Source organism: Phocoena phocoena, chromosome 9 (assembly GCF_963924675.1).
Source record: "Phocoena phocoena chromosome 9, mPhoPho1.1, whole genome shotgun sequence".
In the NCBI taxonomy this organism is placed as follows: Eukaryota; Metazoa; Chordata; class Mammalia; order Artiodactyla; family Phocoenidae; genus Phocoena; species Phocoena phocoena.
In genome coordinates, this window is record NC_089227.1 from 78004455 (window position 1) to 78022060 (window position 17606).

At 38.6% G+C, this 17606-nt stretch overlaps 1 protein-coding gene across 13 annotated transcripts in view; it reads right to left on the reverse strand.

The window, feature by feature from the left end:
* CADPS2 (calcium dependent secretion activator 2) overlaps positions 1-17606 on the reverse strand; it is a 492820-nt gene that overhangs the window by 169854 nt on the left and 305360 nt on the right. For 9 of the 13 annotated variants that reach the window (XM_065883722.1, XM_065883720.1, XM_065883714.1 and 6 more), the window contains exons 10-12: positions 6278-6386; positions 4805-5005; positions 1157-1165 (exon numbers count right to left, since the gene is read on the reverse strand). In XM_065883722.1, coding sequence (XP_065739794.1) covers positions 1157-1165; positions 4805-5005; positions 6278-6386 — 319 coding nt within the window. The remainder of the gene's footprint in view (positions 1-1156; positions 1166-4804; positions 5006-6277; positions 6387-17606) is intronic. The other 4 variants (XM_065883719.1, XM_065883723.1, XM_065883721.1 and 1 more) reach the window with 1 other exon arrangement.

Genomic DNA, 17606 nt, shown 5'->3' on the forward strand with positions numbered 1-17606 from the left:
TATCACTAATCATCGGAGAAATGCAAAGCAAAACTACAATGAGGTATCACCTCACACTGGTCAGAATGGCCATCATCAAAAAATCTACAAACAATAAATGCTGGAGAGGGTGTAAAGAAAAGGGAAACCTTTTGCACTGTTGATGGGAATGTAAATTGATACAGCCACTATGGAGAACGGTATGGAGGTTCCTGAAAAAGTAGAACTACCATATGACCTAGCAATCCCACTACTGGGCATATACCCTGAGAAAACCATAATTCAAAATGAGTCAGGGCTTCCCTGGTGGCGCAGTGGTTGAGAGTCTGCCTGCCGATGCAGGGGACACGGGTTCGTGCCCCGGTCCGGGAAGATCCCACATGCCGCAGAGCGGCTGGGCCTGTGAGCCGTGGCCGCTGAGCCTGTGTGTCCGGAGCCTGTGCTCCGCAATCGGAGAGGCCACAAACAGTGAGAGGCCCGCGTACCGCACAAAAAAAAAAAGTCATGTACCACACTGTTCATTGCAGCTCTATTTACAATAGCCAGGACATGGCAGCAACCTAAGTGTCCACTGACAGATGAGTGGATAAAGAAGATGTGGCACATATATACAATGGAATATTCCTCAGCCATAAAAAGCAACGAAACTGAGTTATTTGTAGTGAGGTGAATGGACCTAGAGTCTGTCATACAGAGTGAAGTCAGAAAGAGAAAAACAAATGCTGTATGCTAGCACATATATATGGAATCTAAAAAAAAAAAAAGGTTTTGATGAACCTAGGGGCAGGACAGGAATAAAAACACAGACATAGAGAATGGACTTGACGCCACAGGGAGGGGGAAGGGTAAGCTGGGACGAAGTGAGAGAGTGGTATGGACATATATACACTACCAAACGTAAAATAGATAGCTAGTGGGAAGCAGCCGCATAGCACAGGGAGATCAGCTCGGTGCTTTGTGACCACCTAGAGGGGTGGGATAGGGAGGGTGGGAGGGAGACGCAAGAGGGAGGGGATATGGGGATGTATGTATGCATATAGCTGATTCACTTTGTTATACAGCAGAAACTAACACAACATTGTAAAGCAGTTATACTCTAATAAAGCTGTTACAAAAAATCCTATCATTACAAAAAATTTAATACAGTGAAGCAAAAAAGTATCATAAAAATACTTACCCTTACCAGCTATATAGGTCAGCAAAGAAATGAAAAACATATTTAAACATTTAAATTAATGTTTAGAAACGTTTATTTCGAGTCATTTTAATTTCATGTTATTTTCTCAGTTTCCACTAATGACTCTAAAAGTTGTTCTTCCAAGAGACGATCAAGAAAGAGAAAAAGAAATAATACAGAAGCCAAGGAAGGGAGGAAAACACTAAAGGGAAAACTACTCTCTGGGGCAGTCCAGTGGCATCTCTGATGAAGGTCATGGTCAGTAGCTCATTTGGATGAGGTAGAAACAGATTTTTCTTTCTTCTTTCCTTTCCTTTCTTTCTCTCTTTTTTTTTTTTTTCTTTTTTAAAGAAAGGTAAAACAGCATGGTCTGCTCTGACAGAAAACTTTACTAAGAGCCTGGAATACAAGAAAGCTCTTAACGTGACTGGAACAGTTTGGCTTTTTAGAACAAATTTAGCTTTTTTAAAACAAGTTTATCAAGGGGCTAGAAAATTCAGTTCCACTTAGCCTGATCAACACTGCCTTGACAACACATTGTTATCTAATAGAGAGGTTTTGCTAGAAAGAAATTATACGGCTATCTGAATAAACTGATTATTAGATCCTTTACTCAGTAATTCTGTATCATGTAGTCATGATTTCAATGTTCTAGACCAGTGGTTCCTGTCCATTTTTCTTGCCATCGTGTGTAAGATGGTTGATATCCTTTATGATACCAGCACACTCCTTGGGTATTCCTTGCACACAAGATGTAAAGAAAAAATACTGGAACACAAGTGAATGAGGGAAACATTTTCACAAAAATAATTTTCAAGTCACCGTAACTCGGCAGTTTTCAAATGGGGGTAAACCTTCCCCACCTTTTCCCCTGTCCCCTGGAACATTTGACAATGTCTAGAGATATTTTTGGTCGTTAGACCTGGCGGGGGGGGGGGGGGCAGTGCGATCAGGTGCTACAGGCAGCTAGTGGGTAGGAGACAGGGATGATGCTAAACATCCTATAATACACAGGACAGCCCTCCCCGCAACCCCTGAAACAAAGAATTATCTGGCCCCAAATGATAGTCTTGCTGAGATTGAGAAACACTGCTCTAACAAAGAAAACAATCACTCTGCTTCTGATTAAGACAGTGTCATTAAAAACAGATTAAACTTCCTACCTGAAACAACTAAAAATTCATGTAAAAATATTTTTTAAAATGTTCTCAAGATTTTGGACATCGTGCAACATAGGAGAGTGATTCCTAAGAGGCGGGGAAACAAATGAGATGAGCCTTTTAGTTGCCCCAGGTTAATGCCAGGAGAAACTTTCAAAGCTGTGGCTCAGGGAAGGGCAAACCCAGGGAGAGCCAGTGGTCTCCCTGAGTTGAAAAGATGGAGCTGACAGTTCAGGAAGGCCAAGGCTGCTAGAGTTTGCAGGAAAGACTACTGTTCCCTCTCGCTGCCCCATTTCATATTCAAGTGAATACTGACCACCTCACGCAAGGGAGGCAACAATATGAGGATGGGGAAAGAACCACCCTAAAGGATTAGACGGGACAATGCCCCAGATTCACACAGAGCCTGGAGCAGTGCTTGTTCCCAACAGCCAGAAAATAAAACCTCAAATTTCACTGGTCAGCAGTTGGGGTCTTTAAGAATAGTCTTGGTCCAGAACTGGGGACAATTAACCAAAACTACACCAAGGTTGGGCTTCCCTGGTGGCGCAGTGGTTGGGAGTCCGCCTGCCGATGCAGGGGACACAGGTTCATGCCCCGGTCCAGGAAGATCTCACATGCCGTGGAGCGGCTGGGCCCGTGAGCCATGGCCGCTGAGCCTGCGCGTCCGGAGCCTGTGCTCCGCAACGGGAGAGGCCACAACAGTGAGAGGCCCGAGTACCGCAAAAAAAAAAAAAAAAACGACACCAAGGCACATTATAATCAAATTGCTCAAAACCAGTGATTAAGAGAAAACCTTTAAAGCAGCTTGAGAAAAAAAACACATTATATACAGAGGAAGAAACAAAAATGATAGCACAGGACTTCCCTGGTGGCGCAGTGGTTGAGAGTCCGCCTGCCGATGCAGGGGACACGGGTTCGTGCCCCGGTCCGGGAAGATCCCACATGCCGCAGAGCGGCTGGGCCCGTGAGCCATGGCCGCTGAGCCTGCGCGTCCGGAGCCTGTGCTCCGCAACGGGAGAGGCCACAGCAGTGAGAGGCCCGCGTACCGCAAAAAAAAAAAAAAAAAAAAAAAAATGATAGCACATTTCTCAACAGGAGGAAAAAAAGCAAGTTAGCAGAGAGTGGAGCAAAGTCTTTAAAGTACTGAAAAAATAATCTTTCCAAGTGAAGGTAAAATAATGACATTTTCATATAGAAAAAAGCCGAAAGCACTACAGAAAAGTCAAAGGAAGTCCTTTCAGAAGTGAAATATCTCTATAAGAGAATACAGAGTGCTAGGAATGGTAACTACACAGCTGAGTATACAACATTTTCTCTTATTATTTAAATTTCTTTAAAAGGTAATTGACTGTTTAAGGCATAATAATAATATCAATGTATTGTGGGATTTACAACATTTGTAGAAGTAAAATGTATGACCAGAATTGTGCAGGGGCCAGGAAGGAAGATATGGAAGTATACAATTGTGAGATGCATATACTATGTATGAAGTGCCATCTTCACTTGAAGATGGATTGGGATAAGTTTAAAAGTGTACACTTTGAAGACTAAAGCATGCAGGAATCTGGAGTTGAGCTCATATTCCATCTTTATTTGGCCTAAAGTACCTTTGTTTAAGATGTCTAAATGTAATACTATCGGGCGTCTAAAAAAGAACAGAAAATAGTTATTTGCTGCATGAAAAGTATGAGAAGAGAGAAGAAAATAATGAGAGAAGAAAATAATGAATGTCAAAATGCTGCTCCCTGGAGAAGAATCTTGAGAGTAGAAGGGTGTTGAATGAAAAGTTCCAATTTGGGCTTACAGTTAAAGACAAACTGATTTATTATATTACAGAAGGAACCAGAGAAGTTTTAAAAAGGAGTGTAACAAGTGAAAATATTTGGTTTAATGATTATTAAAGCTACATTTGACAATGTTTCTATCATTATTGCATAATTTGTTATTAATTACTTGTAAATTAAAATGAAAAATTTAGTTCTTAATGATTTACATTAGCATTGAGAAAATGGCATGAATATAAAGGTATCTAGAAAAAGAAAGTTGCCTTGAGGACTTTTTTTTTCCGACCTACAACAGAAAGTAGGCCTATTATCCTTTTGGTTTGTTAGGAACAACTCTAGGAAGTTATGGTCCATCATTTTGGTATTCTGGAATCTTAACGCCAGTTTGATTTTGCAAAACTTTTCCCATTTCAATAGAACACGTAAGTTAAAATTAATCAATTTTCTTTTATGCTCTTGAGATTCCCAGAGACATCCCAGTGCTTGGCAAATTCATGACTGGAAATCATAGGCACCATTTATTCCAGGTTTGTCTGAAAAATTAGATAACTGATTCTATGACTACTAAAATGAACTATTCTTATTCAATTAGGAATCAGTTAATGATGTAAGCTATAATACTGAACAAATTTGACTAAGGCAATTTTATATCTTATTAAGGTTATTAATTGATAATCAAATTATTTTTCAACAAAACTTACAAAGCTGAGCATCTGCATGGAGAGTTCCTCCTTTAGGATTCAGCTTCTGGGCCTGAATTGCAGGAATGGGTTTATACGATTGACCTGTGGCCCTATACATGGCCTGAACCCACAATATTCTATCCTGTTCATCCTCACTTGCAAATATTACAGTGTCTCCTTCTTTTACAGCATTGAAGAACATCTGACCACCCTGAAGGCCTGTGGAGGAAAAAAAAGACATTGTTTAAAATGTACACAATTGGCAGATTTTGAGCTCAATGCCTTGAATCATTTTCAGTTGAGGATCAAATCCACAATCCAAGAATTGAAGGAAGACAATAAGGCGAAGCTATACACTTCCATATCACTTTGGAAATTAAAATTAGCTTAGGGAACAGTTCACAACAAAGCAGCATTCTGCAAGACATACAAACCTACCCCAAAGGAATGCATAGCAAAGTTTGATATTTCATGCCAGAGAAGAAAGTCATTACCTGCCGGCACATTCCTCAGTCTATATGCAGGAGATATATATGACCAGTTTAGCAGTAAAAAAATACAGGCAAGACAAAAATGATACTTACATTGCATGGAATTTTACTTTTGCAAAATTCTTCCACAGAGAAGATATTTGCATTTTAAGTGATTGATCAGTGAATGTGATCACTGACTTCTATTTTTAATCTATAATAATTTCTTAATCTATTCATTAGTATCTCTATATTTCTTTTTTTTTTTTTTTTTTTTTTTTTTTTTTGCGATACGCGGGCCTCTCACTATTGTGGCCTCTCCCATTGCGGAGCACAGGCTCTGGACGCGCAGGCTCAGCGGCCATAGCTTACGGGCCCAGCCGCTCCGCGGCATGTGGGATCTTCCCGGACCGGGGCACGAACCCGTGTCCCCTGCATCGGCAGGCGGACTCTCAACCACTGCGCCACCAGGGAAGCCCTCTCTATATTTCTTAACCTCACTTTATTAATTTCGTTCATCTCCATATATTCATTCATTCATTCATTCACTTATCATTCACTCACTCATCTCAAGCACTGAGTGTCCAGTACTATACACAGCATTAATATATTAGGAGGGAGGGAGAGAAGTACAAGAATGTGATGCTGGGGAGAAAATTAGTAGAATATAATATACAGTTATTCATTAGCTATTTCTTTCCCTGTTTCTGTCTCTTGTACCTTTTGCTTTTCAGTAAAGAAGTTTCTGAAAGCACTGCTGATATTTCTCATATAATTTCCCCGTTACAGTAACTTTCACATATTTCATCCTTGTACTGAGATAACAGAGATGATGAGTTATGGCTAAAACTAAGTAGCCTCATAAAGATATAATTCAAATCCCATCAAATCTTGGCTAGGCATATAAATGGAATATGTACCATTCACTGAATGGAGTTTGAAATGGAGAACAGACACAGGATATTTATGACAATTTCATGAATACATGAGAGGCAGGGAAAGTGATTCAACTAAGAATTACCTGGGTGGGGATCTGTGTAATCCACAGTGTATCCTTCAAGCTGCATTAATTCTTGTGGTTCAGACTTTTTTTCTCTATAACTGCACATAGCAAAGGTGTATTGGCTAACCTGCATGAGAAAAAAAGTTTACATATTGGTTACATTAATTTTTTTATTTTTATTTTTATTTTTTTTGCGGCACGCGGGCCTCTCACTGCTGTGGCCTCTCCCGTTGCAGAGCACAGGCTCCGGACGCACAGGCTCAGCAGCCATGGCTCACGGGCCCAGCCTCTCCGCGGCGTGTGGGATCTTCCCGGACCGGGGCACGAACCCGTATCCCCTGCATCGGCAGGTGGACTCTCAACCACTGCGCCACCAGGGAAGCCCCTACATTAAATTTATCTTCTAGTTTTTTCTTTATCAGAAGACTCTTTGACCAAAAAAACCCCCAAACATATGATCTGCATATAAATTATTAAATGTTCACATTTTTTAAACCTCGCTCAGAGATTAAGCACCTTTCATTTATCAGCTTGCAGTTAGGCCTTTCATGCCTATGACCCAGCATTTCCCAGTTTGATGACCTGCTGGCCAAGATTCCATGAGCTATTTATTAACAGAAGAGCCATAAAAAAAAATAGTTGTGTTAAAAATAAGTTTGGGACCATAAAACTTCTAGAGGGAGACATAAGCAGAACACTGACATAAACTGCAGCGATAATTTTTTGATCTGTTTCCTAAAGCAAAGAAATAAAAGCAAAAATAAACAAATGGGACCGAATTAAACTTATAAGCTTTTTCACAGCAAAGGAAACCATCTACAAAATGAAAAGACAACCTACTGAATAGGAGAAAATATTTGCAAATGATATGACCAATAAGGGATTAATATCCAACATATAAACAGCTCATACAACTCCATATCACGAAAACCAAACCGCCTGATTAAAAAAGTAGGGAGAACACTTGAATAGACATTTTCCCAAAGAGGACATGCAGATAGCCAACAGACACATGACAAGATGCTCAACATCGTTAATCATTAGGGAACTGCATATCAAAACCTCAGTGAGATATCACTACACCTGTCAGAATGGCTATCTTCAAAAAGACCACAAATAAAAATGTTGGAGAGGATGCGGAGAAAAGGGAACCCTTGTGCACTGGTGGTCGGAATGTAAATTGGTGCAGCCACTGTGGAGAAAAGTATGGAGGTTCCTCAAAAAACTAAAAACAGAACAACCATATGACCCAGCAATTCTACTCCTGGGTATACATCTGAAACCCCCCCCACACACAAAAACCCACTAATTCAAAAAGATACATGCACCCCAATGCTCCTAGCAGCATTATTCACAATTGTCAAGGTATGGAAGCAACCTAAGTGTCCAAAAAGAGATGAACAGACAAAAAAGATGTGGTTTATATACACAATAGAATACTACCCAGCCATAAAAAAGAATGAAAATTTGCAGCAATATGGATGGACTTGGAGGGCATTATGCTAAATGAAATAAGGCACTGTATGATATAATTTACATGTGGAATCTAAAGAATACAACAAACTAATGAATATAACAAAAAAAGCAGCCGTCTCACAGATACAGAGAACAAACTAGTGGTTACCAGTGAGGAGAGCGAAGGGGGGAGGGGGAGGGTATTAAGAGGTACAAACTACTGTGCATAAAATAAGCTACAAGGTTATATTGTATAACACAGGAAGATAGTCAATATTTTATAATAACTATAAATGGAGTATAACCCTTTTTTTTTTTTTTTTTGCGGTACGCGGGCCTCTCACTGCTGTGGCCTTTCCCGTTGCGGAGCACAGGCTCCGGACGCGCAGGCTCAGCGGCCATGGCTCACGGGCCCAGCCGCTCCGCGGCATGCAGGATCTTCCCGGACCGGGGCACGAACCCGTGTCCCCTGCATCGGCAGGTGGACTCTCAACCACTGCGCCACCAGGGAAGCCCTGGGGTATAACCTTTAAAAACTGTGAATCACTATATTGTACACCTGTAACTTACATAATATTGTACATCAACTACACTTCAATTAAAAAAAGTTTGGGAATCATCAGGTTAAATAAAGACAAACAGGCTTCTTTTACTGCAGGTTCTTTACGGCCTTTAATATGCTAATACACATGGTGAATCTCCAAGAATGAGACCTATTATGAGCATTCTCAAACATACAATCATGGAACCACATTTTCAAGCACACATATTTCAAGACTTAACCAAAGTAAGAAAGATCTTAATAAGTGTTGGAAATTTATTGGGCCACATAGCCAACCCCACAGGAAGGTCCAGGGTAGGGTTAAGGTTTCAGGCAGCCAGGGACTCAACATGGCCAAGGTCTGCTGTCTCTCTGCTCTGCTTCTCTTGAGGAACTGGCTTCATGTTCTTACCCTGAAGTCTCACTGGGCTAGAACCATAGCTGCCAACAGCTCCGCAGCCACCTCTGATTGCCTCAGCTTAGGTGTAAGGCCGTATGTGGACCATTCACTGTGGCCAAGGGGCAAAAGTACCACTGTTAGCCCAGTCTGGGTCTGTGGCAAAGACCACTGAATGCTACAATGGGCAGACTCTTAGAAGTTCCCCCAAAGCAGTGGGGGGGAGGTGCTGCTCTGAGCAGGAGAAAAAGATATCTGGTGGATTGATACCTAATTGCAAAATTTCCTACAACACACGTTTCCAGGGAAGACACTTTGCTTAACGAGAGTTCCCTTTCCCACTTTTGAACAGAAATTAAAACTAAGGAAACATAAGCACACCTTTCAGTAGATGAAGATTACTTAAAGAGGACTGAAAAAGGAACTAATTAGGAAAGAAAAAAAATAGATTACATGAACTAACGTTAAAATTAAGCACATCTCCTCATTAAAGGATACCCTAAAGAAAGTAAAAAGGTGTATGCAAAATATATATTCAACAAAGAACTAATATCAATGTGGGGTGATTTGTAGATAAGAGCAAAAGCTGAGGTTACTTGGAGAAGAGGAAATTCTGCCTCAAGACTGCAGCATTAACTCCTGCCTGAGTTTCTAGCCTGCTGGCCTTTCTGGAGAACCCTGACTGATATCAAAAGACTTATGATGGATTATGAACACTTGATCCAGCCAATTTCCTTCCGGGAACTTACCCAAGGAAACAAATGGACAAATACTCAAAGATGCTTGTGCAGTGTGCTCACGGCAGCACTGCATATGAGAAAAAACTGGAAAAACCAACAGTGGTTTGATTAAATACATTATGGTATAACCACACAGGAGTATAATGCCATACAGCCACTGAAAGAAATATGACGTGTTTTTTTTTTTTCTGGACATGAAACTATTTCTAAGATATAACATGAAGAGCGGATTTAAAAAATGTGGAGTGTGCTTTTTTTGGTAAACACTCTATATACATATGAATAGAAGGATGTATACTGAAACTATAAATAGTGATTATTATTAGATAGCACAATTATAGGTCATTTAAAGTTACTTTTTTCAGTGTTTAAAGTTTTTTTTCAAAGAATATTAATTACTTTATAATGAGACTTTTTCTATTTTGGGAAAAAATCCAAAGCTTTGTTTGGGAACAGCGAGTCCAATAACTTGAGACACTTGTGGTTCTTACTACTTCCTTTTCTTTTTGCTTTCCGTATCTTATAGATGGCCAATGAATTCACTTTCTCACCTGCATATGCCTAAGGCTTACAGATGAAACCCACTGGCTCCCATCGGAGCTTCAGTTTCTTTGTGTAAAAAGGTATGATTGTGGGTGTTTTTTTAGGGGGTATTGGTAAGTGGTAAACAGTAACATTATACTTCCATTATTTATTCTAAAAAGCAACTCACTCTCTTACTTAACTTAGTCCAAAATCCCACCAGTCTTCCATAAAGTGATTTAACATAGTGTTATCTTAAAAATATTATGAAATATTTCAAGCATAAAAAACATGATAATATATTAACATGTATATACCCCCCATTCAGCTTTGTTCAATCATAACTTCTTGTATATATATATATATATATATATACTTATATATACATACACACACACACACACACACACACATATATATATATATATATATATATATATATATATGCATGCTTTAAGCCCCCACCCCCGACCCCGGCTCCTCCAGACAGAAAAAGTTAATGCCTACATATTACACCTACTCAAACCCATTTCCTTTTCTCTCTCCCCAGAGGTAATCATCATGCTGAATTTTGTGTTTATTATTTCCACTCATGCTTTAAAACTTTTATTTTACATGTAAGTTCTTGTAGGTTCCTGGACCTAGTTCCAACCTGTGTATGGGGAGAGGGTGAGGGGTGGTTTCTACACCACCACCAAACAATGCTCTGGACAGCAGCTGGTTTTCCTACAACTTAACTCAATTGTGATACTATCTGCCAGGAGATAGTATCAGATTCCACAGGTGAAGGGTTCAGTCTGAAAAGCTTGCCCTCCCACTCCCCCTACTTGAGATGCCAGTTGCAAGCCTAGGTTGTTTACCTGTGCTCTGGTCAACCAGTTACAGAATGGAGGTTCCCATGACCCCCTCCTGTACTTCAGAGGCCAGTTGCAAGTCCAAGTTGTTACCTGTACTTCTGACCAAATGGCTATAGATCAGAGGTTCCCAGTATTGCCCCACACACCCCCTCGGGTTCAATTAATTTGCTAGAGAGACTGATAAAACTCAAGAAACCCATTTACTTACTAGATCACAGGCTTATTATAAAAGAATATAACTCAGGAAATGCCAGATGGAAGAGATGCATGGGGCGAGGTATGGAGAAACAGTGAGGAGTGTCCATGCTCTCTCCCAGCACTCCATTCTCCCCAGATCTCCATGTGTTCACCAACCTGGAAGCTCTCTTGAACGCCCTCCTTTTGGGTTTTTTAAGCTTCATTACATGGACATGATTGATAAGTCACTGATCATTGGAGATTTATTCAACCACCAACCCCTCTCCCTGCCCCAGAGGTCAGGGTGGGGGGGACTGAAAGTTCCAGCCCTCTAATCCTGTGGTTGTTTCTCCTGACAACCAGCCTAAGGTGCTCCCCAAAGTCACTGCATCAACATAACACCTTTACCACTCTCATTACTTAGGAAATTCTCAGGGTTTTAGAAGCTCTGTGTTAGAATGGGGATGATGGCCAAATATCTATTTCTTTTGCTTTTAACTCATCTCCTCCTAAGTGTAGAAAACTGAGTGCTTTGCTTCTATCACCAGCTCCCATCTTATAAAGCAGTGCTCATTATATGCTAATTCTACCTTATTTTAGTAATAAATAAGGTAATAATTATACTTAAGTATACCAAGTATACTTAATACTTAGTATTAAGTAATACTAAATATTACTGTACTAATACTATTATTAATATACTAATATTAACATTTAGTCAGAAAATATTCATTATCAAATATGTTACCTTATCTAGTCAATATTTATTTGCCCTTTTTTATTTAAAATTTTTATCTATTTATTTTGGCTGCGTTGGGTCTTCGTTGCTGTCTGTGGGCTTTCTCTAGTTGCGGCGAGCAGGGGCTACTCTTGTTGCAGAGCACGGGCTCTAGGCACGTGGGCTCAGTAGTTGTGGCACACGGGCTTAGTTGCTCCGCGGCGTGTGGGATCTTCCTGGACCAGGGAAGGAATCTGTGTCCCCTGCATTGGCAGGCAGATTCTTATCCACTGCTCCACTAGGGAGGCCCTCACCCTTGTCTTTACTCATATTTTTTTTGTGACCATTATTTCTTGAATTACACTCCATCATTTTGAGTTCAATTTCCTTCTTCCTTCTTCCTTCCTTTTAGCAAAAGCTGAGTCCGTTTTTCTTTTTCTTTTAAAATGTCTTTAATGCTCCCTTACTTAATAATGATGGTTTAGTTGGTTATATATAGTATTTTAGGCTAGTAATCTTTCAGCACTTTGAAGATACTACCCCATTGTCAGAAGGCTTATATATCTAAGTTGAAAAGTCTGATGGAAATCCAGTTGTGGTTCCCTTGTGGTTAATCTGCCTTTTCTCTCTGGTTTCTCTTAAATGTTCTCTTTTTCTCTGTTGTCCTGCAGTTGTGCTGCAAAATTTCTACTTTTATATTTATCGTAGTTAGTATTTGTTGTATTTCTTATATCTGATAATGCACGACTTGTATCAATTTTAGAATCCTGTTCAGTATTTTTTCAAAGGTTGAGTCTGTCCCATTTTTCCTGTATACTGCCTTTTATTCCAATTCTATCAGAAGTATCTTGAAACTGTAGATTCTTCCCTCCACATCTTTTAACCTCTTTACATGTTTCATGTTTCTGCATTTCTGTATGCTGAATTCTGAGTTATTTCTTCAGATTATAACTAATATGCTATCATTAATTACATCACTAACCTTGTCTTCAGATGTGTCTAACCTACTGTTTAACATGTCCAATGAGGGTATAATTTCAATGACTGCTTTACATTTTTAGTTAGTAGTTGTGCATAGTCCCTTTCCAAACCTGCTTGTTTATTATCCCATAGTGTTACGTTCTTTTCTGTTGTTGTTTTGTTCTTTTCTTACACTTTTGAACCCACTTATAAATTTCAATGCCTTAAATACAATTATTTTATATATGTGATATTTCTATTACTGAAATTCTTGGGGGTGCAAATAGTTTATTATTCTATAATTTTAAATTAGGAGCTCATATCCAGCACAGTTTTATCTGTAGATCTCTTATAAAGCCTAGGTTAAGGGATCATTTCTCCAAAAAAAAAATTTTTTTTTAATGCCAGATGCCTCAGATGTATCACCAATCCAGAAGGTTTTTTTTTATGTTAATTTCTTAACTTGGATGTTTCCCTTATATTTGGAGAAATAAATTAGAACTTCAAAACTTTCTGAGACAAGGCTAACAGTTACATTCTCAGGCATCTATTTTACTCCACATTCCAAACCTAAGGCCAAACAGAAATTTACCAGCCTGAGGGCAGGCTTTTTCTAGTCTACCATTTCCCTGAAATCTAACTCTTTTAAGTTCTTTAGGAGAAAGACTGTTCCAAATTCCCACTTTGAGAATGCCTCAGGGTATGTTTTCTTTCTCTGGTAGTGAACAATAAAATCCCTAGCCCCTGACAGACCAACATCAATATCCCTTGTCCCATACCCCAGCCCCAGGACAGCCACAACATCAACTCACAAGCTTCACTATTTGGTCCCTGAGGTTTTCCTTTCTTCTTACAGTTATGTATGTAAAAAGATGTGTATTATATCATATCATTTCTAGATGTTTGCCATAAAAGAATTCTTAGCATTATTTTTACGACTAGCCAACACCACCAATTTCAACCCTTTGGCTAACTCTCGATTCTGATTTTGTTTTATGGAGTTTCTGAATAGTAGGTCTAAGTTTTATATGCATGAGAGAGACTATACGTGTCTTTTTCACCACATTCCAGGAAAACAAAGTCCATGATGGTTAGTATATAAAATGAAACATATGTTCAAATTTGTCTTATAATTAAAACATAATTATTAGACACCAGAGACTATTCCAAAGTCATCATTTTGTGATCAATTATTAACAAAATAGAAATATATATTAAGCAAATCATTCATGTTTTCCATTTCATTCTTTTGGAGAGTCTTCAAAACCTGACTAAAAGAAAGTCTCCTGAAAAATCACCACAGGAACGATCTGGAACCCGCTGGGAGAGAGAAGAAAAGCACAGGAAGCTCTGCCTTCTTTGCAAGGGTTAGCAACAATCTCCAGCAATTACTAGCTGGAGTACAAGCAACCACTGCATCTGCTACTCCAGACAGGCTATCCGGCAAGACTCGCCCACTTCTATGCATTTCTTCACCTGAACTGCCGAGCAGGAAAACATCACCTTCGCCTTTAAAATCCCACTTTCCATGTATTTCTTTATCTAGTAAAACCCTACTCCCCCTTCCAAGACCCTGATACACGTGTCCCCTTTACCTTTCTAACTGCATTTCCTGTGTGTCGTTCCCTGTTTTTGCCTCACTGGTTCCTACACCGCCCGGCATATAGTCCCTGCCTTTTAATTTCTCCACAAAATCCAACTTATTTCAATTCGATAAATATTCTATTAAGCCACATTTGAAAATGTATTCTATTTGAAAGTACAAATCACATACTTATCTTGTTAAAAAAAAATAATACTAATAATCCAGCAGCCCAAATTACCCAACGTGTACTTAAATGGATCCTCCACTACTTGGCATACAAATAATATTTGATTTTTTGAATGTCGAACACTCCACTTAAAATGTTCAGGAAATAATAAACATGAAGCCAAATTCATTCCTTCATCTAAAGAGCCTGTCTTGAGCACCCATTATGTGATGGGCACACCTGTGAGGGCCACGGGGACCCAGATCTTACTCCTTCAGGATACACAGCTGTGATGTGACCACAGTCATAAAGCCATCAAAATGCTAAGAAAATGCAGGAAAAACAAAGTGAAACAACAGACAATATAGCAAAAAATAATATGGGAAACAACTAGTTAGGGAGTGACTATTCATATTAAAAAGAAATTCTTAACCTTCTCAAAAATAAGTGGTTCATAAAAGTAAAGAGATCTGTCTATATTTTATGTATTTCTACTTAGGGAAAAAACAAGGCCAAAATAATGAAATGTACTGTAAACTGAAAACTGATCAGAAAAAAAGAGTAAGCAGTCTTAAAATTGTAGTGGAACATAATAAAATGTATAATTTCATTCAAAATCCCAGATCTTACTCACATATATCAGATACACATTATATAATAATACATGGGATTGTACTTCTCAACATTATAGATTTACTTTTTTAAAAATTAATTAATTAATTTTTTGGCTGAGTTGGGACTTTGTTGCTGTGTGTGGGCTTCAGTAGTTGTGGCATGCAGGCTTAGTAGTTGTGGCACATGGGCTTAGTTACTCTGCAGCATGTGGGATCTTCCCGGACCAGGGCTCAAACCCGTGACCCCTCATTGGCAGGCGGATTCTTAACCACTGCACCACCAGGGTGCAATACTTTTTGATAGTATTGTCCTAACATTCTACAAGGTATTAATCAGTAAAAATTCACCAATGGAATAAAATATTGTTACATTTGCTAGAATTATAGATTTCAATCATGTGGTGAGGATTTTTAATACTTTGGAAACTAGAGGCTGTGATACCTAGAGGACTCAAGTCTCACTAAGTGACAAATAGTTACTCTCAGAGCTAAGCTTCACTGAAAAGAAAACATATGATTATCCTCTGAAACATACTGGTATTGAGGGATGAGGGTTATGGATCCCTGAGGTTGTGACCTCAACTTGAGAGTTCACGGATGTGGAAACTGACTTTCCTGAGGTCACCCAGAGGGAGATGGTCATCTTGAGTGTAGAACACAAGTCTCCTCAATCCAGTAAGTACTCCTTCCGATATAGCACATTCTAATTCACATTCTGAAACTCAAAAACTGTATTCCCAAATAACAAGCCAATTGCCTTTAATTTCTGGCAAAGTTACTATTTAAGAGAGCTATAAGATATTTTGTTAGATATCTGTAAGAAACTATAATCAAAGACTACTAAGGGTAGGGGAGAGAGAGAAAAGTGAGTTGAACAGCAAGCAAGTTGAGGCATTTCTCTCAAGTACATATTCAATAAATCACCATCATTTGTTTTATAGTAATGTTAACTATATCTTTAACCAATATAAAATTATAATCCTTTCATAGATTTAATACTTCTCTTCAATTTTACTTGGTCTGAATTTAATACTGTCATCCTACTTTCTCTGTGTTTTGGCCTTTTGTTTGTGGTATATCTCACATACGGATTTTGGTTTTTATCCCACTCCGAGAATCAGTTACTAGGTCCATTTAACTCATTTATACTAAAAATTCATATATATATATACGTATATATCGCTGTCTTCTGTAATATGGCTACTACAATTTCCTTGGCATCCTATTTTTAATCGATACTAGTTACTTTAAAAGTTTTCAAAGACATCACTGACCCCACCTTTTCTCTATTTACTGAAAGACAAATCATTGTTTACTGTGTCTTACAGAACTTGAAAAATGTAGCTTATTTTTATCACTCCATTCATTAACTTTCACAAAATCTGGAGTTTAGTTTTCACATATTGTTATAATTACTTAATTACTTCATATACCTATAACGTATTTTAGGAATCATCTTTCACGTTTCTGAGTCAAAATATTTTATAACAGTAATTTAGATTTAGCTATTTCTTATCATTATGCTCTTTAATTCTTTTATATTTTAAGTTTGATATTTCTGAGATACCACACTCATTCACCTTTCCAATATCAGGAACTCCACTTTAAATATTTTCAGGAAGGTGAATTGTATCTTTTCTGAATCTCCACCCATACTATAATATTTTCTAGTGCTTTAATTCATGAACAATTTCTTGGATGTATACTACTTCTCAAGTCACACAATTTCCCATCAAATTACTTATACTGTAGATACACTCTATTTCCCATCAAATAGAGTATATCTACAGTATATCTCTGTAGATATACTCTATTAAGTTCAGTAGTTGAGTGTTAAGGAAATACGAGGCAACATACACATCTTTTTTTTTTTTTTTTTTTTTTGTGGTACATGGGCCTCTCACTGTTGTGGCCTCTCCCGTTGCGGAGCACAGGCTCCGGACGCGCAGGCTCAGCGGCCATGGCTCACGGGCCCAGCCACTCTGCGGCATGTGGGATCTTCCCGGACCGGGGCACGAACCCGTGTCCCCTACATCGGCAGGCGGACTCTCAACCACTGTGCCACCAGGGAAGCCCTGTACACATTTTTAACTGCAGAGAAGTGTGATAGAGTGATAAAATTTTTTTGATGCATAATACTTATTTCCTAAGAATAAAATTCCATTGGGGAACAGCCATGGAAATAAGAATTCAAGGAGAAAAAGCTACTAGTATACAATTTGCAATGGTTACAGGTGCATATAGAATCACAACAGCATGTAAATTCTATTGAGCATTTTTACGATTAATTTAATGGTTTTATTTTAGAATCTGCATCCGTTGCAACTATTTAAATTTATGATAAAAAGTTTACAGTGATCTATAGTTGTAAAAAATTTAATTTAAGGGACATACTAGGAAAACAGTTTGAAGACTGATGTGAGTGCTCCTGCCTAACTGGTCTTTTTTTAGGAAGACACATCCGGTCCTTCCTTGATACCTTTTAGAAATGTGAGAATTAGTCTTTCATTCCTTACTAGTCAGAATGGTAAGTAACGGGCTGTAGTTTCATGTACATCTACAATTTTTGTTATCTTCTTCCATGTTCTTATGGGTCGTTTTTCCCCTGTTATTCA